Raw genomic sequence first — 23,621 nt, 5'->3', positions numbered from 1 at the left:
GTGATATGCCACTCCCAATAAAACAAATGTCGTGATAAAGAGAAAGCTTCGCATTACAGTTGGATATCGTTGTTGAGGATGCGCACCTCCTCGCCGGGCTTGAAGGGGGGCAGGCCGATGTACGGGCAGCCGTCGCAGCGGAAGGCGTCGCCGAGGGCGCAGTTGCCGCAGGAGCCGACCTTGCCCTGGACGGTGAAGTCGACCTCGGCGAGGTCGTCCGTGTCGAGCTTGACGGGTGCGGCGGCGGCAGCCGCTGCTGCTGAGGCGAGGGCTGCGTCGGCGGCGGCGCGGGTCGCGGCGTCTTCGGCGGCGATGCGCTCTGCCAGGCCGCAGGTGCAGTCTTTGCAGGCGCGGCGGCGTTTTCCGGCCTTGGGGGCGCATTCGGGGGCTGTGTGAGAATATGTTAGTCAAGAACTTCCTGCACAATATTGTTCTTGTTGCTGAAAGGTGTGAAACGTACGGATGTTGAGGGGACGAGAGAGGTCTGCGACTGTGAGGAGGGCGTCCTCGTCGATCAGCTCGTCATCGTCGTCGTCCATGTCGAGGTCGTCGCTGAAGTCGACGAAGCCCACGCCCGGGGGCGCGGAGACGGCTGGGGCGGTGGAGGGTTTGCTGCTCAGGGACACGGCGCCGTTGCTGTTGAGCGAGACGGCGCCGCCTCTGTTCAAGGACACGGAGCCGTTGCCGTTGAGAGAAACAGCACCTCCGTTGAGGGACACGGCATCGTTGCCGTTGGCAGCAGTCTTCTTCTTGCCAAAGGACAGGGTGACCGGCGCCTCGTCGTAGTCGGGCTTCTCGAAACCGCCAGCAACCGCGACCAGGCCGGCGAGGACGGCCTCACGGGCGACGGCGGGGTCGTTTGCGAGGTTGCCGCCATCCTGGGCGCGGAGGCGGGCTGCGGGCTTGAGGGCCTCCGCGACGGCGGAGAGGACGGCGCGGTCGGAGAGGAGGCGGGTGGACTCGACGCGGGAGCCGTCGGCGTCGGTGAGGACGAGCACGAGGTCGTAGGCGGACTCGGAGAGGGACACGAGGCGGGCTGAGAGGCGGTCGAGCATCTGCAAGTCTGTGGCGGCGCGGTCGTGGGAGGCGAGGGCGGCGGAGAGCTTGTTGGGCGCGGAGGAGAGGGAGGGGGGCGCGAGGAGGAGGGTTCGTTGCTTGGGGGCGGCCGCGGGCGCCGGGGGAAGGGCGGAGGGAGTGAAGTCGAAGTCGGGGGTTGTGTCGAGAGTTATGATTGAGGGCGCCATTGTTGCTATGGTTGTTTGTTTTATTTTATTTTTTCCTGGAGAGGAGAGGGGGGTCGCGTGTGACGGTGGGATGTTGAGGTGTGTTGTTCACGCGGGTTTGGAGGTTTTGTTGGAGGTTCAGGCGGCGTTGATTGAGTAAATGGTGAAGAAGGTGGAAATGCTCTGGTGGTCGGCGGGTGGAAATTTCCGACTGGAGGTTGACGTGAGGAGAGAAAGGAAGGTGATTGACTGGATGGGATGGGATGGCTTCTCTTGGGAGGGGATTAGTCAAAGGCAAATTCGGAGGAAAACTGTGTAGCGTACTGTCTAGTTTGCGGTGCTTGATAAGCGTGGAATGGTGAGGGGTTGGCGGGGTGGGCACCGTAATCGGGAGGCCTAATTACACGGTATTGCGTAGGTTGCCAGTGAAGTGGACGATTCCGCGGGGACTGGTCTTGCAGTGGGTATTGCAGACGTAAAGGTGCAGGATAGGCAGGCAGGATGCGTGGGAGGAACGCTGGCGGGGGAGAAAGGGAAAGGCGGCTGATAAAAGAACTTGTTGGAAGCAAGGTACTACGGAGAATGGCCGGAGAACGGCCAGACGGGGGGGAAGCAAATGTTCTGTCCACTCCGATCAACCCAAGCCCATTAATCAGATCTCTTGCTTACGGATGCGACAAAGTCATTGGGTGGTCGTACTTTTTTCTGCTTCTGCTGTGCCTGACCTTGGGGGAGCAAAATAGGGGTCCGAAAGCGGAACGTCACCCTTCTACCATTCCAGTCAATCAGTACCCTCCCCGCCCCCATTTACGCAAGACGCAGGCGCTCACAATAAAAATCCACGGGCAAGGCGATGTCATGGACGGGGCCCATTACGCAGCGTGCTGTAGGGGAGAGACCAAGGGTGGTGCACCAGGGGTTTGCAGAAGGGAGAAGATGACCATCAATGACCTTGCATTACTGCACCCGGATGAAGGGCGACGGCCCAACCAAAGGCCTCACGATTTCTGATTTCCAATTGCCCACCTAAATCTTTTCCCTCAAGGTGAAGGTGTTTTTCTTCACTCCCCTGCCATCCGCCCTGAATCGTCAGGTGGGCGGTGCAGAAAGCGCTAGCAGAGCACTGTGGACAGCAAATGTTTGGGCGGTGCTGACCGAATTTAATGTCAGTGACAAACGGCTTTGGTCCGGTTTTCATTGGTGGAATGCCTTGCTGGCTGCTGCCATCTGGACCCTTGGGTTTTGGCAGCGTGGGTGGCCACCACTACCACCACCCTTGTCTTGCCGCGCGCACACTGGAGAGGACGACTCACCCGGCCTCTGCCGACCCCAAGATCCGACCGGCGATTTGGGAAGGTCCGGCTGCGATTGGGCCTCAATCATCCTTCGCGGGGTCTGCTGCGACCTGCGTCTTCGGAGTGCATTCGGCGCTGAGTATGGAGAGAAGAAACCTTGGCGATGCTGCAGACCCTGCCGGCGTCGGATGCTAAGGCCTGGAGTTTCTGTGTGTCATTTCGCCGTTGACCATGTCATTACCACCGTTGATAACGGGCTGGGATTGTGGACGACTTGTGGGAGAAAAGGCATGTGCTTTTGTTGCGAATTGCCTGGCTTCCTATTCGTCCCATGGGAAACTAGACAGAGCAAGGTACGGAAAGATGAATGCTTTTGGATTTTGCGATACATGCAAATTACTCTGGGCTCTATATCGCGCCCAGGAGGAATGACCGACAACGCCCGTGACAACTCCATCCACATGCTTACACCATCCAGCAGCGACGGCGCCCTCTACAGCTTGAAGCTGCTGCTCGTCGCCTGCGCCTGTGCCTTGGCCTTGTTCCCGTCCACGTCCACGACCTCGCCCTTGCGATTGATGACCTTGACGCCGCCCTTCTTCAGGTCCGCGAGCGTGTCCTTCTGCATCTGCGCCTTCTTGCCGAGTGGCTTCTTGGCCGCGTCCAGGCCGCCCGCCTTGTGGATCCTCTCCTTCTCCCGCCTGCGCCGCCTGAGCTTGTCCTCGCGCGACATCTCCTGCCGCGCCACCGGCAGCCCGTCCTTGCCCACCACCTCGCCCCGCTCCGCCGTCTCCTTGCCGGCCTTGTACACCTCCTGCGGCGCGAGCGCGCTCTGCCCGCCGCTGACGCCTTGCGCCGTCGTCGGCTGCGCGTCCTCCATGCTGATCGTCGCCGCGTCCGACACCACCGTGAGCGTCGGCGCCGCCGGCTTCGGCTTGTAGTGCCAGCTGCTCAGCGCGTCGAGCCGCGCGCTGAGCTCCTTCCACATGCCCTCGATCTCCTTCTCCTCGCGCTGCAGCTTCTCGTCCGACTTGGACACGTACGCCTCCGGGTCCGCGTTCTTGAGGTGCTCCTCCTCGTACACCTCCGCGAGGCCCTTGCCCTTGGAGTCGTCGAGCTCGATGAGCCCGCGGCGCGTGTTCTCGGGCAGGTCCGCGCCGGGGCGGCGGCGGATCACCTCGTCAAAATCCTGCGCGAGGATGCGGCGCTTGATGAGGTCCTCGATGCCCTCGCTGACCTCGGCCGTGATGACGGGCACGGGCTTGCCGACGTGCTCGAAGGCGAGGTCCTGCTCCAGCAGGGAGTTGGTCGGGCGCTCCACGGCCGAGGCCTCTCCGGACAGCGTCCACGAGCGCTTGGCGACGGACTCGGCCTCGAGCTTGCGAATCTCCTCGGCAAGCTTGGCCTGGCGGCGCTCGTGGGCTGACCTGCGGGACCGCGGGTCTCCGGCAGAGACGTCGGAGAGAGCGTCCTCGGAGTCGTCGCCGTGGTCCGAATCGTCGTCAAAGAGGTCTCGCTTGACGTCCTCCATGGCGCGCTCCATGTCCTCCTCGCTGACCTTCTTGGGGGCGAAGCGGACCGACTTCTTCTTCTTCGGTTTGTCCTTGTTCCACTTCTTCGCCGGTGGCGCGAAGAAGTCCTTGTAGTAGATGCCGTTGGCGTTGAACTCTTCTCCCTCCTCGGCCATGTCCTCGTCCATGTCTTCGTCGTCGCTGGCGCCTTCGGGAGCGTTGAGGTCCATGTCGCCGAACGTAGGGCCGTCCTCCTCGTCAGACTCCTCGACATCTTCAGCGTCTTCAGCATCCTCGTCCATATCGTCGGCATGTTTTGTAGATTTTGACTTGCTGGAAGAAGCGGCCATCGGGTCGGCATCCCAGTCGATTTCTTCATCGTCGCTGGCGGCGTCCGTGTTGGGGTCTCCCTTTGCGTCTTGCTCCTCGAACCATTGTGTCTGCTTGTTGAAGTCGTCGATGGAGAAGAAGCCGTCGTTGAGTCCGTTCGGGTCCTCGACGTACTCTTCTTCATCGTCCTCCTCTTCGTCGTCGTCGTCCTCTCCAGCTTCCTCCTCGTCCATGTCTTCCAGGTCTCCGGTCAGGCCCTCGACGTCGGACCCTTCCTCCAAGTCTTCGTCTTCGTCTTCGAGGCCCTCGAGGTCGGATCCCGAAAGCTCCTCGTCATCATCAGAATCCTCCTCCTCGCCGTCGAGCTCCGATCCCTCCTCGTCAGACTCCGCAAGGCTGTCCTGTCCGACGCCGTTCGCCACAACCTCGTTCCGGTCCTCAAGCTCCTGCAGCGTCTCCTGCGAGTGCTTCAGAGCGCTCTTGATGATCCTGCGCGCCTGCTGCCAGACCTGGCCCGTCTCGAACCCGTCGACGTGCACCTTGCGGATCTTGAGCACGTCCGCCCGGTCGGCGTCGGCCCTCTTGCGCTTCTTCGTGGCCTCCTTCAGCAGCCGCAGCTGCTCGTCGCTAATCTGCCCGGCGAACGCGTCCAGCGTTTCCTTGACGACCTGCAGCGAGGCCGACGGGATCGCGGGCGGCGGCTGCAGGAAGGCGTGGCGGTTCGCGGGGCCCATGTTGTCGAGCAGGGCGCGCACGTCGGCGGCGCTGGCGCCGGTCATTGGGGGCATGTGGGCGACCATGCCGGGCGCAAAGGAGAGGGTGTGAGAGCTGTGCGATGTCGATGTGAGGGAGGAAGACGTGCTGCCCGCCGCCATGATGTGGTGATTGTTTTTCCCGTTCGGAGGTTTCTCGCTTGGTCCGATAGCAACCTGGAAGATTTACAGCAACTTTTTTTTTTTGGCTTGCACCTTGCAGTCCTGGAAAATTTGGGACCCCGCTAAATGCCTGGGATCAGCGGTCGACATGTGATTGGCCAATGAGATCAGTGAGGTCGGTCCAGCGTCATTAGGTAAGCGGCCGTTGCGTCTTGTCTCAATGTGCTGGTTCATCCAATTCTTTCATCACGAAGTCATTTCTGATGCATTTTTCATCAATTGCGGCTCATTTTCCTGCCACAAAAACTTTGGTATATGTGGCCTAGTGTTTGGGGGGCTTCTAGTGAGTGCTGCACTGTGAAGCTGGCTACCAGACGGTGTTGGAATATCACAGACACTCTCATACTGCGTTTGTATCCGAATGCGACATTCATCATTGGATGTAAATCATTTGATCTCTCCAGGGCACATTCAAGAAGGACCTGTTCGATGAGGATATTAGAAATCAGCTGAGAAAGACAGCTCAGTCGAGTTTCCAACCGGTCCGGCCGCGGTGGCGGGGCCGGCCGGGTGGCCCACACACTTGGGCCTTAGTGTCCGACTTAGTCATCTGCATTTGGTGATTCAACTTACAATATCTCCCTCATCCCAAACCAATCTTCTTTCACCGGCTACCTACACTTTCAGAAGTTTCTACTTTATTAACTCGCGATTGACGAAGCGTCGCCATATTGAACCTTTTATCGCGTATCAAAAAGAAGAATTCAAGTCAAATCGGCGTGTAAGTTACATTCTCTTAAGTCTCGGATGTGGGGCTGATGTCGTGTTGATGAGTCGAAGTCCATCTTCTCGGTACTGAAAGCCGCAACCCTTGGTGCTTGCTCAGGGGAGGGGGCCATGGAAACGGTGCTAACACTGAACACAGATACACGAGAACTCTAGCAGCCCTGATATCTGACTCTGTTCAGCTACACCTCTTCACAAAGACGCACAAATGTCTGACCCCGCCGCAGAAGTCGCAGCGTCTCGGGACGACGGCAAGGTGCACCTCTTACTTTGCGCCTCAGGCTCGGTAGCAACCATCAAGATTCCAAATATCATTGAAGCGCTCGGCAAACATGAAAATCTCTCCATCAGACTCATCCTCACTGCTTCCGCGGCACAGTTCTTGACAGGCAATACGGAAGAGCAGCCGTCACTAGCCACGATCCGCAAGATGAAGAACGTAGACGGGATTCACCTGGACGAGGAAGAGTGGGTCTCGCCATGGAGGCGTGGCGCTAGCATATTGCACATCGAGTTACGACGCTGGGCTGACATGATGCTCATCGCACCGTTGAGCGCGAATACCCTCGCCAAGATAGTAAACGGCTTTTCGGACAAGTGGGTTTTCGTTCTAGTTTTTGGCCTATCCCTCGCGAAGCTGACTTTCTTTTAGCCTTTTGCTCAGTGTTGTTCGAGCGTGGGACCCAGAAGGTCTGATAGACGGACGGAAGAAGAGGATCCTCGTGGCTAGCGCGATGAACTCTGCGTAGGTTCACCCCTGATGCACTCGGAGCCAAGCTGACTTATATCAAAGTATGCATAACCACCCTATCACAGGGAAGCAACTGAGTGCCCTTCGGGAGTGGAACTGGTTTGAGGTGCTGCAGCCCATGGAGAAGACATTAGCTTGTGGAGATACTGGTTCGGGAGCGATGATGGACTGGAGAGAGATTGTTCAGATCACGGAAGCACGTCTGGGGCTTTCGAAAGAGTAGCAAATGAAATGGTTTGTTGGTTCACATATCAAATTCGTCTAAGTATACAGATGAGGGTTATTGCAAAGCACGTTGCCCGATATGCTCATCGTCGTTCCAATTACCCTACATTCGGTGTCGGAATCCGTTCGCAGATGTACTCGCTCACAAGTTTGCTTGGCGAAACCGCCTTCTCGCAGGCCCAGTATTCTTCATAATTCGAAAAGTTTGGTTCATACAACTCTAGAAGCTTCTTCTCATATGCACCATTGGGGTCCCAATGGTCCTTTCCTTTGCTGTCCAACAGGTCAATGAACGATGTAGCAATGTTCCAAATCGCTATCTGATCGTGGGGGAGGAGAGAGAGAGAATCGTCAAATTTCGACGGGGACGTGAAATTGTAACCGTCGCTGTGGAAACTGCGGGGTCTCCAGTTGCCGAGAGACTGAAGCTGCCACTCGTTGAGAGGCTCGGCACAAGCATCTTTGTTGCCTATGAAAAGATGAATGTGGCAATGTAGCCTCTCCCTAATTATTTTGTCGATAGTCCTGAGACACGCGCCTCGAGACCCTGGCATCTTCATCATCTTTTGTAAGACGTGAGGATCGTCTCCCAGTGTACGATCAAGCTCCCACGATTCGTCGCATTCGAACGCAACAAACTGCGTAAATTTTGATCTGGTTCCTTTCGAGGTGTATGTTATAACCTCTAGCGCTTCGTCGACATTGAGGTGTTCATCTTGTGGTACTCGAAAGCAGGTAATGACCTGATTGAAAACGTCGAAGACGATATCCTCTCCGTTGATATGCATACGGCTGAGCATGGCATGTCTTCCGAGCTCTTCTCTGGAAGCATGCTTTAGGACGTGTCTGCAGATGACTTGTCTCGACTCGGTGCTCGCAGTCCATAATCCGAAGTCGAAGGATTGTGAAGTGTCGAGAGACAGGTATCCAGTTCGATGGTCTTCCGATGGACGGGCCGCATCGTTCTTACTGCTCGGCTCCGGGTTCTCGTGCTTTTTGAGGGAGACGAAGCGAACACAACAGGCGCAGGGCGTGGAGCTCATGGGTGCGATTGCCATTTCCCAAATTGTGAGCCTAATTTCGGCTGGCAAGTCTGAAAAAGAGTGAAAAGTGGTAATCATTCTGTAATAATTGATGGATGTTGTAGTGTGCAGTTGTGCATGAGTAACTACTAAGACGTGGAAAGGTTGATGGAAAGGCTTAGAATGCAGCACAGCACAATCTCGAGACGACCCGACTTATTATACTTTCCTTAGCCATAGATATCTCCGGCAACAGCTACCGTCTTGCTGATTCGTTACTTGTTGGTCGGATGGGTTTGCGTTGGAAACCCGTGCGGTCAATGACTTCCACTTATTAAACTTTGCTCCGAATATTGTAGACATCCATTCACGCTGCCCGAAGAGGATGAATTTTCAGCTTTGCTTCCCATCATTGATGAACCGTTCTCGTAAGAATTCCAGTGGGCGCAGCCTTCTCAGCTGCAAGACCCGAGGCTGTTCTACTGATGAGCTCGAACGGCTTTTACATTAGCATTTTGAGTGATACTCACTATTGGGATGACTTCAGATGTGTCCACTGCCATGTTCCTCTTGTTTTCCTCCCATGTTTTTCTCTTATGGCTCAACAGTTGTAGTAAGGCTAGGCCCATCTGTTCTATGCCCAGCGTCTCCGATACTGTGAGCTGCTGCGGATGAGAATTGTCAGGATAAGTAGCCCCATGCTCAACTCCCCATTCTCCACCTCTTATTTCCCATGTTGAATCAATATCTTCGAAGGGAACATATTGGCCTCGCAAGTTTGCTTCACCAGTCCCTTTTGGGGGAAAAGGCCTGGTGATGAACGACTGACGGATAACGTCCTCGACACTGAGAGAGATCTCCCGATACTTAGGAGAGAGTTGGCTTGCGTGTGACGGACTTAAATCATCGAACGACTCAAGTAATGAGCTACCAGAGCTGCTAGATGCGGGAGAGTGAATTGGCGCTGTGATATGACTTTCTGGATGCCCAGGGATAAGGTGGCGAGGTTTGAGACGAGACGAGCCAGCAATTTGGGAAGCCTCCAAGGTTGGTGGGCTGGGCAATTTAGCGAGGTTTGGTACGCTGACTTTGGACTTTGTGTGAATCTTAGCATGTGGATCTGCTCCATGCTGCAACATTACTGTAAGTATCTCTGCGAATTGCCGAGCTCCCTCAACAGTCACGATTTCAAGATCGTTGACGGTCTTAAGCAGGCCTACCCACGGCGTTTCTCCGGACGTCTCTTTGTTGACTTGATTGGGATTTGCGCCAAGATCGAGTAGTCTGTGTATCACTACTGGCCTTATCGTGCCAGGTATTGCGATGGAAAATGGCGGAGGCCTGCATGCTGAGCTGAGAAGCGGGACACCCCGTACCGACTTCACCAAGCTCTTGCTCCCCTTCAAGGTGTCTAGAGCGAATTCTGCGAGCCCATTTTCGACTGCAATTGATATGAAGCCTGCACTTCTCTCGAAATACCTGCTTTGAGCCATTCTGTCTTGATATGTCCTTGAGGGAGAACGCAACGTCCACGGGAAGTAGTTCGTCCAATGGCCAGCGTCAAAAAGGTGCATTGTTCGGGATGTTGGCTGACAGGATGGTCTTTCTCGAAGAATACCGACAAGCGACGTCATGCTTCGATCAAGGTCAGACAGCAAAGCATGAGTCTCAAGCCTTGTGTTGTCATTTGCGAATTGGGCAAGCCTCATGGCGAGTTCCACAAAGTACCAGATCCTAGAAGTTAGACCAAAATCCCACGCCTTTGCTTCTCTCTTCAGCTTAATAAGGAGCCCTTTCATCAACAAAACATCCAGATCGAAAGAGGTCTCAGCCAAATCACTTTCTAGTTCGGAAGAAGTTGATGGTAGCTTCAGAAATTCCGCCACTGCTCTGTGGATGAATGAGACCTCTGGGTCCTTTGATTCCCCACGTGGGGTGACTTCCGAGGAAGACGGGGGTTTTAGCTCCAGCAATCCGGCGCACCAAGTTCGGAGTCTATTCTCGACTTTCTTAACGGTGTCATCGAAGGCCATGGAGCTTAGCGGACCAATACTGGTGTTCAAAACCGTACCAAGTTGCATTTGCGCACCATCCATGCAGAGGGCTGTAAGCCTGAACGAGTAGTTGAAATCCATCTGCAGCGAATCTCGTTTGCGGAACCGGTATGGAGACTGCTTGTACCTCATGCTTGTCGATCGCTGCATGAGCCACAGACATTCGAAGCCGCGTCTTTCGTGTTCCTTCGACATGCGCCCCATCATGTGAAGGAAGAGTCTTTCCAGGCCCCGTGGAAATTGGAGGAGAATAGACTGGAGGTCCACAATAGACTCGCAAACATCCAATTCTTTAACAAGAGCCTTAACAACCAGTCGCAACCACAGGAAGATGCCCTCTGATCTCTCAACAGCAGACAATATCAAGTAATCGATTGTCGTTTTGCCCCCGGAAAAGTTTACCAGATAGGATGTCCTTTGGTGCTCGTACAACTTATCGGTAACAAAAAGTGTTCGATCTCGATTCGTCATGTCGTGTAAATAGAGCTTTTCGCAATCTGCAAAGGCTTTCTCGAACACGGTTTCTGGCCGACTTGATGCAATGATCTTCATGTGCTTAGAACAGGCCGCCTTTTTGAGATTCTGGGCAAGTTCGTGTTGCTCATCATGAGGAGCGCTATACTCGTCCAGACCGTCTATCAGGAGAGCTACTCGAGTCGGCGATGTCTCGAGAGAGACAAGATGTTTGAACGCTCTTTTTAACTCGTTTGAGGTTGGGAAGGGCCCTGAACAACCGTGTTCCTGTTTGAATTGATCCGGAAACAGCAGTGAGGCAAAAGAACGTTCCCGTTTGATGATCTCGTGCAGAATACCCCGGTAAAGCCCATCGAGAGACTTTTGCAAAACATCAGAGCTCTGGTCCCAGAACAAGTATTTTGCTAACACCAGAGGTTGTTCATGGGCCCAGTCTCGAAGCAGCTTCTCGGTCCGTGGATCATCAGCCATATACTTGATCAGAGTGCTTTTGCCGCTACCAGCTCTTCCGCTCATCCAATACATTCCCGTGCCGTTCTCTATCCATTCAAGGAAGGTAGAGCTAGACTGCAGCTGGAGATCTTTTGAGAATATCCACTCAAAGGTTTTCTCATGTGCTGGAAGGATATCTTCATATCTGTCGTTGATTCTTGGAAACCAGAGTCTGCTGAGTATGCGATCGGTTACGACAGCTGGATCTTCCGGAATCCAACTCGCTCCCAACCCACCCCTACCAGCTATGGCATTAAGCAGCTCGTCATGGCGCTGACTAGCCAAGTGCGAGACCTGCTCAAAGTGACTCATCACCCCCTCATTGAGATTTCTGACGCGTCTTTCCATGTCAGACCGGATGGTATCATTGTCCGATGAAAGAATTGCGATGATTTGTTGCGTAGCGTCGTCGAGCGTCGGAAAGCTATGGTCTCTTCCCGTAGCGGCGGCATCGACACTAGCCTTGATGGACATCATCAACTCAAACTGAATCTCAGAGCGCATGTCTTTGAGTCGCTCCGTCTTTTCTTTCATCTCCCGCTCCCTCCAAACACTCAGAACGGCGTCACGAAGAGTCTTCCTGAGTGGCTGGCCTTTCTGCCGTCTCACCAAACCTCGATGAATATCCTGAGCGATAGCATCGGCTTCTTCAGCGAGTTGGCGTAATGCCACATCATCTTCAGTGGGTATAGCATCATGAATGGATCCATCGGAATGTTCGGGCGTTGTCTTGGATGACTTGATGAGCTCTTCACATCGAGACTTAAGATGTTGGGCCACTGTAGCCTGGTTTCTGGTTGCGATTGACTCTCCATAGCTTCGGATTTCAGAGGCAGTCGAGATTACCTTCACCGATAGATCGATGACAGTCAGGATGTTGACGGCAAGCCCAAAGGCCGAAATAGGGTCCATGACGAGAGTTTGACAAGGAGGCTAGAAACCGGCGCCTGAAGGAGGGAATGCCAGACGTCTTTATTCATTCCTGGCACAGTTGGTCGCAAGGCTGCCTTATGTGCTCCCAGAGGCGCATAAGCAAAGTATTTTGGTGTGGCGGTGTATGCATGTAACATGACCTGTCAGCACAACCTGCTCATATGCCATTGGCCTGAAAGTATGTCGGCAACAGTCACTTCCCATAGGCCCATGTAATCTCTTCATTTGCAGGGAGGACACTCACAATATTTGCGAAGCGGCTTGGTAGGGGTGAAGGCGACTGCGTGATTTGAAGAGAGGTTCGATTAATCAAGGAAATTGGCTTGCCTTTCTACCTAGGGTTGTTTCATCCCATAGAGCATATCCTCAACTACAAACACTGATAATACCAAGGCGGCGAGACCGCAGAACAGCTCGACCCAGCCGCGCACTTCGTCGCGCCGGTATATCCCGACCCGCCACACTGTCCATACTTTGTCTGCGTCGGCTCAGGCACCGGAGCCTGCGTCGTCGACCGCGATGTCGCGGAGCTTGTTGATGTTGTCAAACGAACCGTGGATGTGGACGTCGGCGGCGGGACCCATTGCGTCACGGTCTCGATGACAGTGTCGATGTCCGTGACTGTCACGACGGTTGTCGTCCAATTTGTGATTGTAACCGTGACGAGGGAGGTCGGAGACAAGGCCAGCTTGGGGGTAGGAATGATAGTTGTAGTCTGAGTTGAGTACCTGATGGCCGTTGGGGTTGGAAGGGGAGTGGAAGGTCGATCTTGCGCCGTCGCGGAAGCGCAGGCAACTAGGAGTGTTACCAAGATGGATATGGGATGCATGGCGAGACGCTATCTCTGAACAAGGGACCAGAGAACTCGGCAGCCTTAGAACCGAGAGCTTTCGACTTGAGATCTCGCCAACGGCGGAGAAACATTCAAAAGGCCTAAGATTTAAATACTCTGATGCTTGAGAGCATGTCGTCCTCTCATACGCCCTCTTCGGCTCGAATCAAATGTTGTAATCGTGGGTGACTTCATTTGGAAGAAGACAAAACACCGTCTTGGGGAGGCTGCGCAGCCAAGCCCGGCTGGACTGAAAAAGATTGGTTGCCTTCACTCTTTGGGCACGAGGTCTGCAACGCATTCTCAATTCCAGATTGAGTGGAAGCTTGCCAGGGCGAGCATAGCCCGAATCCGACGTCGTCGACTGATGACAGCCGGTCTTGGCTACCAACGCGCACCGATACGGAAGCCAGGTCTTAGGAGAAGGCCGCCTCAAACTCCCGAAAAGAGACAGGAGAAGCTTGGTATCACTTAATGGACCACAGTTTCAACTTCCGGGTTTCTTGAAGAAGGAACGTGGGGTTCTGAAAGTATGGTTATCATATGATGAGATTTAGCCTAATTGCTGCTTTGCGTCGCTGGATGGCTGATGGGTAATCTAACTCAATTTCCCTTTCATTTCAACAACGTGGCAGAAATTGCAGCGAATTGCAACGCTCACATGATGAAATTCACCCATGCCCGTTTCAAGGGAATGGTATGGGAAGAATCGGCCATGCTATGGACTACATGGCATGTCGTCATTGGCTTGCAATGGAGCGGCTCGCGATGAGATCCTCAGCTACCTCTCATCGACGGCTCCGCATCGACTCTTAGTGAAAAACATGGAGGAAGGAGCCCAGAGATGAGGGAGACCGGAGATGAAGACCAGAAATGGAAACCAGAAATGGAGACCAGAGAGGGAGGAAATCAGGAATGCAGTATAAATGATGTGCAAGCTGTGTCCATCCGCCATGCCTAGCATGCGACTACGGGAATGGGGCAGTATCGAAGGACGAGGTGCCGACCAGTGTCAGCCATGAAAACGTAAGCCATGTCTGTCATTCGAGGCTTGGTGGGTCGAGAGCAAGATGGAGTTGACGATTTACAATATGGATAGCAGCACCCACCGCGGCTCGATGGCGACTCTGCGGTGATTGGTGGCCTTCCTCGCAACTCTCGCGCGCCTTCGCATGCCCCATCAAGAGGTCCCTGGTCAATATGCTCTTTTGGTCAGGCCAACTAGGCGCACTAGCAAGAGGGGCTGGCAGGCTAAGCCCTCGTGCGGCTCAAGCAGCCCACAGACCCTCATCCTAATCTTGACCTCACCCAACCAGAGTGAGCGCTTCAACCGTGTTTGGCACTTCAACAAAAGCATCGCATAGATACGTGAAAACGAGGCACCTGTGTCGATGCCAACCTGGCAGTGGGACAAGGCGTTGTCTGAGATGGCCCTCTCCACCTGATGACATGTCGGTTGGAGAAGCTGAGTCTGCCTGGCTAAGCTGTGCGGCTGTTGGCAAGGTCAACTCCTTGATCCTGGCACGGTAGTGAGGCTGTCATCTGTCTCAAAGACATCCTGGAAGCGAAGGTGATAGTGATGAGCCATGAGCGGGCTAAAACGAATCCTTCTGGTGACCGAGCAGCAACAGTGCGGGGTTCTGCCGTCGCAACGGGGCCCGGCCTGTCCTCGGCAGAACGTTGCATCGCTAGGTGTATGCACCCTTAGATTGCTCGCTTCATCGTACGATCAAGTATATACCGAGAAAGCATGCCGTCTGGGTTACCGGCTCGATGCCCCCCAGATGCGCCAGATTATTCCAAGCACATATAGTACCACCAGCGAAGCCGCCTCGTGTGATAGCAAGGATTCATAGTGTCGAATGTGCATTGAGGGCAGCCCCATGGTCGAGTCACATTCATGACGGGCGTAGTGTGCTATCGTATTTCATCGAATCCGGCTGAAAGGTATGCTGTCTCGGATATCGTGGATCGTCATTAGGAAGGAAGTTGAACAGCACACCACCAGTGGGGAGAAGGAGGGGGCGAGGTCTTGAAGGGGTGGCGGGTTACTGATTACTATCCATCGGCACTTCGAAAGCCGACAAATCTGGCGCGGACGGCGCCGATCACGGCAGCCCTGGGTTCCAGGAATCCGGGACCAACAGTGTTGACGGGAAGGGTCCAGGGTTCATCCGGATTGTTGAAGAAATCGACATCCTTGATATATAACCTCCTTTGGAACAATGAGTGGCCGCCGTTACTTCTCCCCGCATGTTCGCCTTGAAGTCAAAGACCACGATCGACATGATCGGCACCCTTGGCTGCGAGTGACCAACGGCGCCTTACCTAACCCACCCACCAGGTCCATCCCTGAATAGAAACATAAGCTGAAAGAAAAGCCAGGAAGCCACGAGGACGAGATCCATATCAGCATGTTCGCGGATGGCGACGACGAGAATGACGGACCTGCAGAAGCTGCAGCCGGGAGTCGTCATTGGATCTTGCAGCGGAATGATCCATAGTCGAGAAGTGACGAATGGAGAGAGCCCGACGTCTGATTCGATGGCTAGGGTAACGGCCGAAATTATCGAATTCAATTTCGTGGTGATTCCGAACATGACGGGGTTTGTTCATATGTGATTCGTGGTTGGTGGTGGCGAGGGATTTGAATGGCGGGCGTGAGGCGGACTTGTCATGGGTGGGTGCCGTCCGCCTCACTTTTCTGCCTATCTACTGCAGGCTCACACCCCCCAACCTGTGAGATGGAACGCAATCCAGATGGATGGTTCCCACTCATGAGAAACCGNACCCCCCAACCTGTGAGATGGAACGCAATCCAGATGGATGGTTCCCACTCATGAGAAACCGTCAAGACAATGAAGGTATGTGGCGTAAGGCCTTGCATGCAGGCATAGCAGAGGCAGGTTCTGACGACTGAGAACTCGAAGCGGTGAGGATGCCGACAGCTGAACCCAAAAGGGCAAGACTGTGAAAGTGCTTTTCTTGTCTTGCACTTGGTGCAATAATAACACGACTTGTACACTCGTAATCACCACTTGAATGCAGTGCGTGAGGATTGGCACGCCCTGATGGTCGCATAGTTGGCGAAGATAAATACCTTCGTCGTCCTCCTGATCACCATCAACCAAGAACAGCATGCGCCATCTTATACACCCCGGGTTTCCGGATAGACAGATCACCTTCTTCATGCTCGAACAATCGCCATAGCCATGCCCTCGTCGTCAGAGATGAACAGATACTGGATTCCCAGGTTGGACATCCACAAAAAGATCATCACCCAAGAGCTTCCCTACTACCTTGGTCCGGATGCGACGGTCAGACCGTACACAAACGAGGTGTGAACATCTCAGACAAGATGCCCGAGACGCCTCTCACAGCATCAATAGGGAGAGGATGGTTTCCTCATCACTACCCCAGGCCCCTGCCTAACAGATGTGAGCCTCGTCGTCGCTTGCCCCTGTTTGGCGCAGAACTGTAAGCCACTGACTACCGTCGCCTGCCACAGGAACAAATCGACGATATCTGCAGGAAATCCAAAGAAATGTGGGAGCGACAAGCCGCGATTAGGGCTCAGGAGGCCGACAAGCCTCTCAAGAGACCGCTGCACCAGCCGGTGGTCATATCCAGAGGGTCGAACGACTCGTCACGAAGGAGACACGATGCACACCGCAGCCACGAGCGGCATAGACGTTACGATGATAGGCGACGTGAATGATAGTGAGCCGTTCGGCGGAGCCGACTGAAGTGATCGAGATCTCAGATTGGGCCAGATTTTTCTTTGGATCTAAGCACACAGACGACACAGGCGTTGCAGGCGGCCGGGTGAGCCCTTTCATGCATAACGGCACGAAATTTGTGGGATTTGATGATCCAAAGCACTACCATATGCGAAGAAGGTGTTGCTGGTGGTGAGGGGAAGCTGATTTGTGTGGCCTGGTGGTCGCAGCGGACGGTGGATCCGACCGAACTCTCGTTGTTTTTGACTGGTTGAGCGACAGGTGGACGAAGCAGTATAACCAAGTCTGTCTGATTGGGACAGGCCTGGCTTTGTGTCCCAGAATGGTCCAGAAACAGCCTGCCATCTGGCATTTTTGGGGGCCAATGGTGACGACCGACGTCTCCGGCGTCGTCTGCCCATTACTCCTAATAGGTATGTGTATGCGGAATTGTTGCAAGAGGCGCATAGCGAAACAACGCGTCGGCGAATGCGACCAGCTAGCTTTTCGTCCCGTCCAGATACCCAATAGGCATATGAATTGCATTTCCCAAATAGACAAGTTGCATAGAAGTCGAACCGAATAAGTTCTGAGGACCAACGACAGCACGTGTTTTATCCGAAGATGGCTGCTCAGTGGGACGTCCCGAAGGTATGCGAATCCCGACACTAATTTCGGCCCGTGTCCGACTTCAAATCGTGAAGCATGAATCCATCAATGATCGGGAAGCACTGGCTCTTATCGAGGTGTCATGGTGCGTTGTGTGGAGGGACTAATGAGCGAAGCAAGGCTGGCCGGTCAGGGTGGTGAGTAGAAAGTATGTGTGACACGTCTGCCTATTCACGGCGTAGGAAGGGGCATGTCGAAGTGTGCCGAAGTCAGGTGGCATACCCGTACCCCTCACCCTCAGGTGGTGCGCTTTGCCTCGTCAGAGCATCGGCCGCAGACCCATCCGGGGGCTATTTCATGATTTCTCGAACGTCGCCTCGTACCGCTGAAGATTGAGAGGACCGGCGGACCAGAGCATCAGCGCTTGAACGGCCACATGCTGCGGCTCGCGGGTCGTCCCTTTGGCCCGTGTTCCCAAAGAGGCAGGCGTGAGATAGCCGACCACGTTCACCCACTCGCCAATACGTGTCTGCTCTGACTTGAGGTTGCCGAGAAGGAGGCTGACATCGACCAATGCACTAACATTGGATCCTTTGGGGGATTCGTGGTGTAATGTAAGCACAGCCGATTCCATTGAATAGGACGTGACACTGGAGCCAAGTCAGCAGCCAGAGCATGAGAAAGCACCGGTAAACTCCCGATGACGACGAGCGGACGTCGAATCATAAAGAGCGTCGTTGTGTATGAACTTGGGCACCTTACCATCCTAAGAACCGGATCTTTTCGCCTGGAGGTTTGGAAGGCAAGTCTGACAGGAGACTGAGCTTCGAGGGGAGTGGGCCCCTTGACATGGTTGATGCGATTGTTAGTCCAAGGCGATATTGTCATGGTAGTATTGTGGACGTAGTGTCTTCATGTATGTCCGGTTATCGTCGATTACTGCGGTTGAAATATGACGATGCGAGGATTGAGCAGACGTTTAGTCGGAGTGGAACAGCAAAGTGCCTTCCGCAGTCAAGGCACCTCTCCGCCAGTGCCTTCTACCTACCTTACCAAGCTCGACTCACTGGGCCGATGCTACATTATATAAGCAGCTCTTCTGATAAGGCGATAAGACATTGGTCTCGGAAAAGCCTCACGTGCGCGGCGGAACTGGGTCATCTGACCGGCTAAACCGCGGAGGAATCAGGCGCCCAAGGTTGCTGGGCGAGCACCGTCATCGCCCGCCGCCCACTAAACGGCATCGCTAAGCCAGTCGGGAGCTTGCATCATACCTGCCTACGTATCTCGACTCTATCTCTCAGCCTTCTGCCTATCGGCCCTCGCGATATTTCGACCTGCTGGCCGCGAGTCCTTCGTCGCACCATCTAGAGCCTCATTAGTCGAGTCCGCCAATACCCTTTATCCGCTCCACGGTTCGTTGACGACGCCTGGCGCCCACTTGCGTCCTGTTTCGGGACCCCGCCATCAAACTTCGGCCTGCTGCCACGCAACCCGATATCACGGCTGCCTTCGAGCCGTAGCTGCCTGCGCACATCCTCAAAACCGACTCGCATCTTCTCGAGCGACACTTTTCGATACCCTCTTTCCGGCCACCGCGAAGCGAACATCATCATGTCTGGCGTCTGGGGCTGGTTTGGCGGCGGCGGTGGCGCCAAGAAGAAGAACGATGCCAAAGATGCGATCCTTGGCCTGCGAGTCCAACTCGATATGCTGCAAAAGAGAGAGAAACACTTGCAAAACTTGATGGATGAACAAGATGCTATCGCAAGGAAGAATGTGAACACAAACAAGAACGGTGAGCAGGCCGAGCGGGATTTCATGGTTTGTAGGCCGGGGTGCTAACGAAATGTTCCGATAGCCGCAAAGGCTGCCCTGCGCCGCAAGAAGGGCCACGAGCACAGCCTGGAGCAAACAGTTTCCCAAATCACGACACTTGAGTCCCAAATCAACGCTATCGAGTCTGCGAACATCAACCGCGAGACATTGCTCGCTATGGAGAAGGCTGGCCAGGCCATGAAGGGAATTCACGGCAAGCTCACGGTCGAAAAGGTGGACCAGACCATGTATGTCCCCAAACCTTATCACATGACGATGTTTCGACGTACTTACCAGCGAATGCAGGGAGGACCTCCGAGAACAAAATGCACTCAGCGAAGAGATTGTCAACGCTATCACAACGGGACAAACGGACGCCATCGACGACGTGGACTTGGAGGATGAGTTGGAACAGATGCAGCAGGAACAGTTGGACGAGCAGATGATCAGCACCGGCTCGGTTCCCGTATCGGATGCTGTACACCGCATGCCCGCTCCGGCAAACGGAGAACGTAAGGATCCCTCATCCACGCCCGGTCTAGATCCAATGACTAATCATAGCCGCGCAGTCAAAGGCAAGACGCCCGTCGCTGTCGAGGAGGACGACGAAGAGGCAGAGCTCCGTAAGCTGCAGGCGGAGATGGCCATGTAAGGGGCCTAAGACGTCAAGTAATGCTGTGGGGACGGTCGAGAGTGGTGGCATAGCATTCCTGGTTTGGGACGGGGGCTTCTGGAGGCATGCATGGAACTACGGTGCGCACGAGGGGAAACCGAGGTGCCATGCGAATGGGCCTTTGCCCGACAGAAGTGGACGCTGCACGACATACCTCGCAGCGCACAGGCACAAGCACGCTCGAACGCAGGGCGTGCTGTGAAGGAGAAGGTATCCTGTGCGGCCTTGGTTCACATGTTTTTCAGCCAGCTAGCTAGCCCTCCTCCCCTTTCCAGACCTGTCTACTGGCGTTGGCGTTTTGGGGCACTTGGGTGCTATTCGATGGGAATCTCGCGGTTGTGGAGGCTGAAGGGAGTTTGACAAGCTTTTTCTGCGTTGCGGGAGGGTACTTTACACAGTCTACGTCTACGTCTACGTCCGAGTCTTCATAGAACACACATTGACCATTGTTGAGAAGCTAGAAGGGTCGGTGTAAGGAATACATGCAGTGTCTATCATCGGAAACCTAAGTACTTGGGAATGCATTGCTGGCGTCTGTTTCCAGGGTCCTTCTAGAACTAGAATGGGTTGCTTGGCTTATGCGCCGGAGACGCAGCCGCGCTGCAGCGGTGTCTGGTCCGGTGAGCGGCGGGCGAGACATCGACGGTCCACCTGGGCTCGATGGATCATGGCGGTGTTGGCCGCCTGAGTCGAGGTGAGAGGGTCCCACCTGACCGGGACCGGGACAGAAGCCACTGCTCACGTGTCTCGGCACACCGCCAGTCGCCAGGAGTGACCGATCGTGATGATGGACGTCCGAAGCTACGATCAATTTCCCCGTGGGCGTCGAGGTGGCGGCGATGGCGATCCGGAGGCCTCGCTGGCCGCAGCCGTGATCCGAGTTACGGTCTCCGTAAAACAAGCGGGGTCAATATGCGCTGGACGATGCTATCTCGATGAATATAGAGTGGACTCGACCATCAGGAGAAAAGAAAATGAGGCTTTACGACGTGTTCATGCAAAAAATTGTTAAGGGTTGACTGAGGCCATGGACGGTGGGTGGACGAGGCGGTTGGTACGGTTGGCTCTCCAAGAAAAGTTAGGGACGTTTTGCTGAAGAAGCGGGCGTCCGGCGATGCTGCAAAAGTACCTTTGGCCTCAATTTGCTCAGGGATTGGGCGATGGCGGGGATACCGATACTTGTTTCTTATCGCGACCCACACGAGATGTTTATCACGGCAGCTAAGAGCAGGCTTTTTAGAGAGGATTACCCTCAGAGACAAGCGCGCTGGAAGTATGGCCTGTGTCTGCTGTGTTTCTGTCTCATTTAGCGCCCAACGCACCACCGCCGTATTTTCTTCTGCCCTCATCCCAGACATTTACAGGGCACGTCTAACTTTTGAGCTGGCATTCCAGCCCAACGGTGACCGTGGTGCCCTGTAGGGTCACAACGGCCCTTCCCAAAGCACTGGCGGTGACGTGACAGCGGCCAGTGCGCCTTCCAGAACAACGGAATGGAATGGCACCCGACCTTCCTTTTCCCTGAGCTGGTAAATTGAAGGGCCAAGTTAATTTTTCCCTCTGCCCAGGAAACATCCATGGACCGTTGCTCGTCCAGCATGAACAACAAAACAACTCGCGATCGGACAATTCTACCTCTATCACGCGAACACAACAGGACACTTCACAGACGATAGCAGCCAGCCATCTCCTACGCCTCGTGTTCCCTCCCAGCAACGATACCACTCGATATCACCTTCGGTATCGCGATGGCCTCATCGTGAGCTTCACTGCCCTGCCAGCCCGACGGGCGTCCGTCAACGGGCAACCACCGACACCTGCCAACTGTTCAGTCATTGTCGGGATCAGCCTGAATGGACGTCGGTGCCGGACAGAAGTTGGCACTAATCGGCAACCATGTCGTCTGGCTGTCGTGCTCTCAGCGCCCAACCAACCCCCGGGTTTCGACCTCTGCGGCCCATCGCATTTCCCTCAATCTTGCCCACCGTCTGTGGCATGTCGTCGGACCAGGTCGGGTTCCGCAGGGTATCAACGGCGCCAATGGCAGTAATTGCTTTTGCGCGACGGGACGCATACTCGCTGCACATCTCCTCGGGCCAGACTGGGCTACTGCACCTCTCACACACCGTCCTTCGGGAGGAGCCATGTGGTTACCTCAGCCATCCACCGCGACCACCATCCCGCCCAACCTCCGCTACCTACGTTCTCGTACCCAGGTAGACGCCAACCTCTCCCCACGACCCGCCAGTGACAACCAGGCCAGAGGCTATGCGTATGCGTACATCTGACTCTGTTCAACCCGCACCCTTCGCGTCAGGCGCAAGGTTTCCAAGGAGCATCTCGCGCCAACACCAACTTCAGCCTTCCATGCTGACATGGTCAGCACTGGCTTGCTGGCCTTCGCACTTCCGCCTAACCATCATATCTTTGGTCGTCGAAAAGTCTACCGAGTAACTCACTGTACTCTACTTGTGTTTACAAACCGCTACAAACCGCCGCCCAACCCCACCATTGCGACGGCCGGTGCCACTATCGCTGTCACTGCAGTCACATCCGCCCCTCCCGCCAGCCCGCGGTCCGGACTCTGCTGCATGGATCTTCACAGGCGAGCCTCAACCAGGCGAGCCACGTTGCACGTCGCTGACCGGGGTTTAAATGGCCGATGAGAAACAAACCGCGCTCTTTCGCCTTCCAACCCCCACCGTCACCATTACCTGCCGCTGCGACCTGCCCTCAGGGACGCTGGAAACTCCTCTCCCGCTTACACAAAACTCTCACACAGAATCACACACATACAACCTATCTCACCCTGCCGCTTAACTGCATGTAGCCAACCCGCGGGTTCTCCCTCGTCCACCCTCCATCTTCTCGAACAACGGATGACAGACCACTTGGGCTGAGGGTGTCCTCCGTTGTGTGATTCCAGGAACCACTCTTCCGTCGGCAATCTTTTCCTTCTGTCCTGGCAGGCACCATGTACCTAGCCAACAGCAAGGATCCGTCTGGCTCCAGTGGGCCGGCCCATCGTGTTCCCTGTCTCCTATTGCCCGATACGCTCGAGTGCGCTGGGCCAGACGTTGACGACCAGCGCAGCACAGCAATTATTAGCTCATGACCGCTAAGCAGACGGTTACTCAATGCTTCACCGGCTGCCGTTTCTTAAGTTTTTCAGACAGGCATACGGGATAGAGGAATACATGGGGCCCTCTATGCCTCTTTGGGCCGACCATTTCACGTCTGAAAAGTCTTCCCTGGAGGATAACGGTTCAACACGGTTGTCTGGACTGTCTCTCAACCGTGGCATTTGTCTCAAATCTTGATGCTTGCCTTCTTAGTCTCAGACACGGCCCATAGTACTGGACCGAAATTGTCTCAGTTTCCTCTCGAACTCGAGAACATCTGGTTAGGATTGGGCTCATTGGGTTGATGCAAGTGTTCTACCCTACAGAGCTAAGATACCGGGACGCGGAAGAGCAAAAGAAGATAATTCACGACAAAAGGGGTTAAGACTACATAGTTTAAAGTACATATCCCGGAAGAAATCAGCGGCATTCATGCCCGCCATCGTCGAGCCGCCTCGCTATGCCGGTTGGCCGCTTCATCCCAATTGCATCGTCGTTGGGCAGCCATTATCCCTCCTTCACCTCGGCTCCTGGTCCGTCCGATGTTCACCCCCTTCATGTCTCTCCTGTCTCTCATCACATCATCTATCCATCCAACTGTCAAGCCCCCCGAATTCCCAAAAGCCTCAAACCCCAGTCCATACCAACCCAATTGCGACGTGGCGCCAGTCTCCTCCCGCCTCACTTGAGCCAATGGCTCTGAAGCACGACAGTTGATCACTTGGACTCAGAGATTGCCCGAATCTGTCCCCATTCGTGGGGACGACGTGGGGTACGCCTGCGTCAGGGACCCCTTACTCCCGCGCCCTGTACCCTGTCTCCAGCCAGTGATGCTTGCGATGTTTGGCACTGCTAGGAAAGCTCCCCCCTGCTTGTC

The 23,621-nt window shown here is 54.8% G+C and overlaps 9 protein-coding genes across 9 annotated transcripts; 3 read left to right on the top strand and 6 right to left on the bottom strand.

Annotated features, from left to right (window-relative positions):
- Positions 1-53: 53 nt before the first annotated feature.
- Positions 54-1,244, bottom strand: GCG54_00011237 (Fe-S cluster assembly protein DRE2; the record flags this gene model as incomplete). Its single annotated transcript, XM_045411142.1, has 2 exons — positions 54-388; positions 461-1,244. 2 exons carry the CDS (start codon positions 1,242-1,244, stop codon positions 54-56), a joined length of 1,119 nt encoding a protein of 372 aa, XP_045268200.1.
- Positions 1,245-3,011: 1,767 nt separating this feature from the next.
- GCG54_00011236 (U3 small nucleolar ribonucleoprotein mpp10) lies at positions 3,012-5,234 on the bottom strand (the record flags this gene model as incomplete). Its single annotated transcript, XM_045411141.1, has 1 exon — positions 3,012-5,234. The coding sequence occupies one exon, from the start codon at positions 5,232-5,234 to the stop codon at positions 3,012-3,014; it is 2,223 nt and encodes a 740-aa protein (XP_045268199.1).
- Positions 5,235-6,228: 994 nt separating this feature from the next.
- On the top strand, positions 6,229-6,994 carry GCG54_00011235 (Coenzyme A biosynthesis protein 3; the record flags this gene model as incomplete). Its single annotated transcript, XM_045411140.1, has 3 exons — positions 6,229-6,617; positions 6,673-6,765; positions 6,814-6,994. The coding sequence occupies 3 exons, from the start codon at positions 6,229-6,231 to the stop codon at positions 6,992-6,994; spliced, it is 663 nt and encodes a 220-aa protein (XP_045268198.1).
- Positions 6,995-7,094: 100 nt separating this feature from the next.
- GCG54_00011234 (uncharacterized protein) lies at positions 7,095-8,039 on the bottom strand (the record flags this gene model as incomplete). Its single annotated transcript, XM_045411139.1, has 1 exon — positions 7,095-8,039. The coding sequence occupies one exon, from the start codon at positions 8,037-8,039 to the stop codon at positions 7,095-7,097; it is 945 nt and encodes a 314-aa protein (XP_045268197.1).
- A 1,815-nt stretch (positions 8,040-9,854) lies between these two features.
- Positions 9,855-11,950, bottom strand: GCG54_00011233 (uncharacterized protein; the record flags this gene model as incomplete). Its single annotated transcript, XM_045411138.1, has 2 exons — positions 9,855-9,908; positions 9,959-11,950. 2 exons carry the CDS (start codon positions 11,948-11,950, stop codon positions 9,855-9,857), a joined length of 2,046 nt encoding a protein of 681 aa, XP_045268196.1.
- A 391-nt stretch (positions 11,951-12,341) lies between these two features.
- GCG54_00011232 (uncharacterized protein) lies at positions 12,342-12,800 on the bottom strand (the record flags this gene model as incomplete). Its single annotated transcript, XM_045411137.1, has 1 exon — positions 12,342-12,800. One exon carries the CDS (start codon positions 12,798-12,800, stop codon positions 12,342-12,344), a length of 459 nt encoding a protein of 152 aa, XP_045268195.1.
- A 3,215-nt stretch (positions 12,801-16,015) lies between these two features.
- On the top strand, positions 16,016-16,521 carry GCG54_00011231 (uncharacterized protein; the record flags this gene model as incomplete). Its single annotated transcript, XM_045411136.1, has 2 exons — positions 16,016-16,141; positions 16,312-16,521. The coding sequence occupies 2 exons, from the start codon at positions 16,016-16,018 to the stop codon at positions 16,519-16,521; spliced, it is 336 nt and encodes a 111-aa protein (XP_045268194.1).
- A 965-nt stretch (positions 16,522-17,486) lies between these two features.
- GCG54_00011230 (uncharacterized protein) lies at positions 17,487-17,982 on the bottom strand (the record flags this gene model as incomplete). The annotated part of the gene is made up of 2 exons (XM_045411135.1): positions 17,487-17,781; positions 17,894-17,982. The coding sequence occupies 2 exons, from the start codon at positions 17,980-17,982 to the stop codon at positions 17,487-17,489; spliced, it is 384 nt and encodes a 127-aa protein (XP_045268193.1).
- A 562-nt stretch (positions 17,983-18,544) lies between these two features.
- Positions 18,545-19,601, top strand: GCG54_00011229 (Vacuolar-sorting protein SNF7; the record flags this gene model as incomplete). The annotated part of the gene is made up of 4 exons (XM_045411134.1): positions 18,545-18,929; positions 18,993-19,197; positions 19,256-19,461; positions 19,519-19,601. Coding segments are annotated over 4 exons (879 nt in total), but the record flags the coding sequence as incomplete, so codon positions are not given.
- Positions 19,602-23,621: the final 4,020 nt, after the last annotated feature.

This window comes from Colletotrichum gloeosporioides (assembly GCF_011800055.1).
Source record: "Colletotrichum gloeosporioides strain Lc1 chromosome Unknown consensus_17, whole genome shotgun sequence".
NCBI lineage: Eukaryota > Fungi > Ascomycota > Sordariomycetes > Glomerellales > Glomerellaceae > Colletotrichum > Colletotrichum gloeosporioides.
This window is presented reverse-complemented; position numbering and strand designations above follow the sequence as displayed.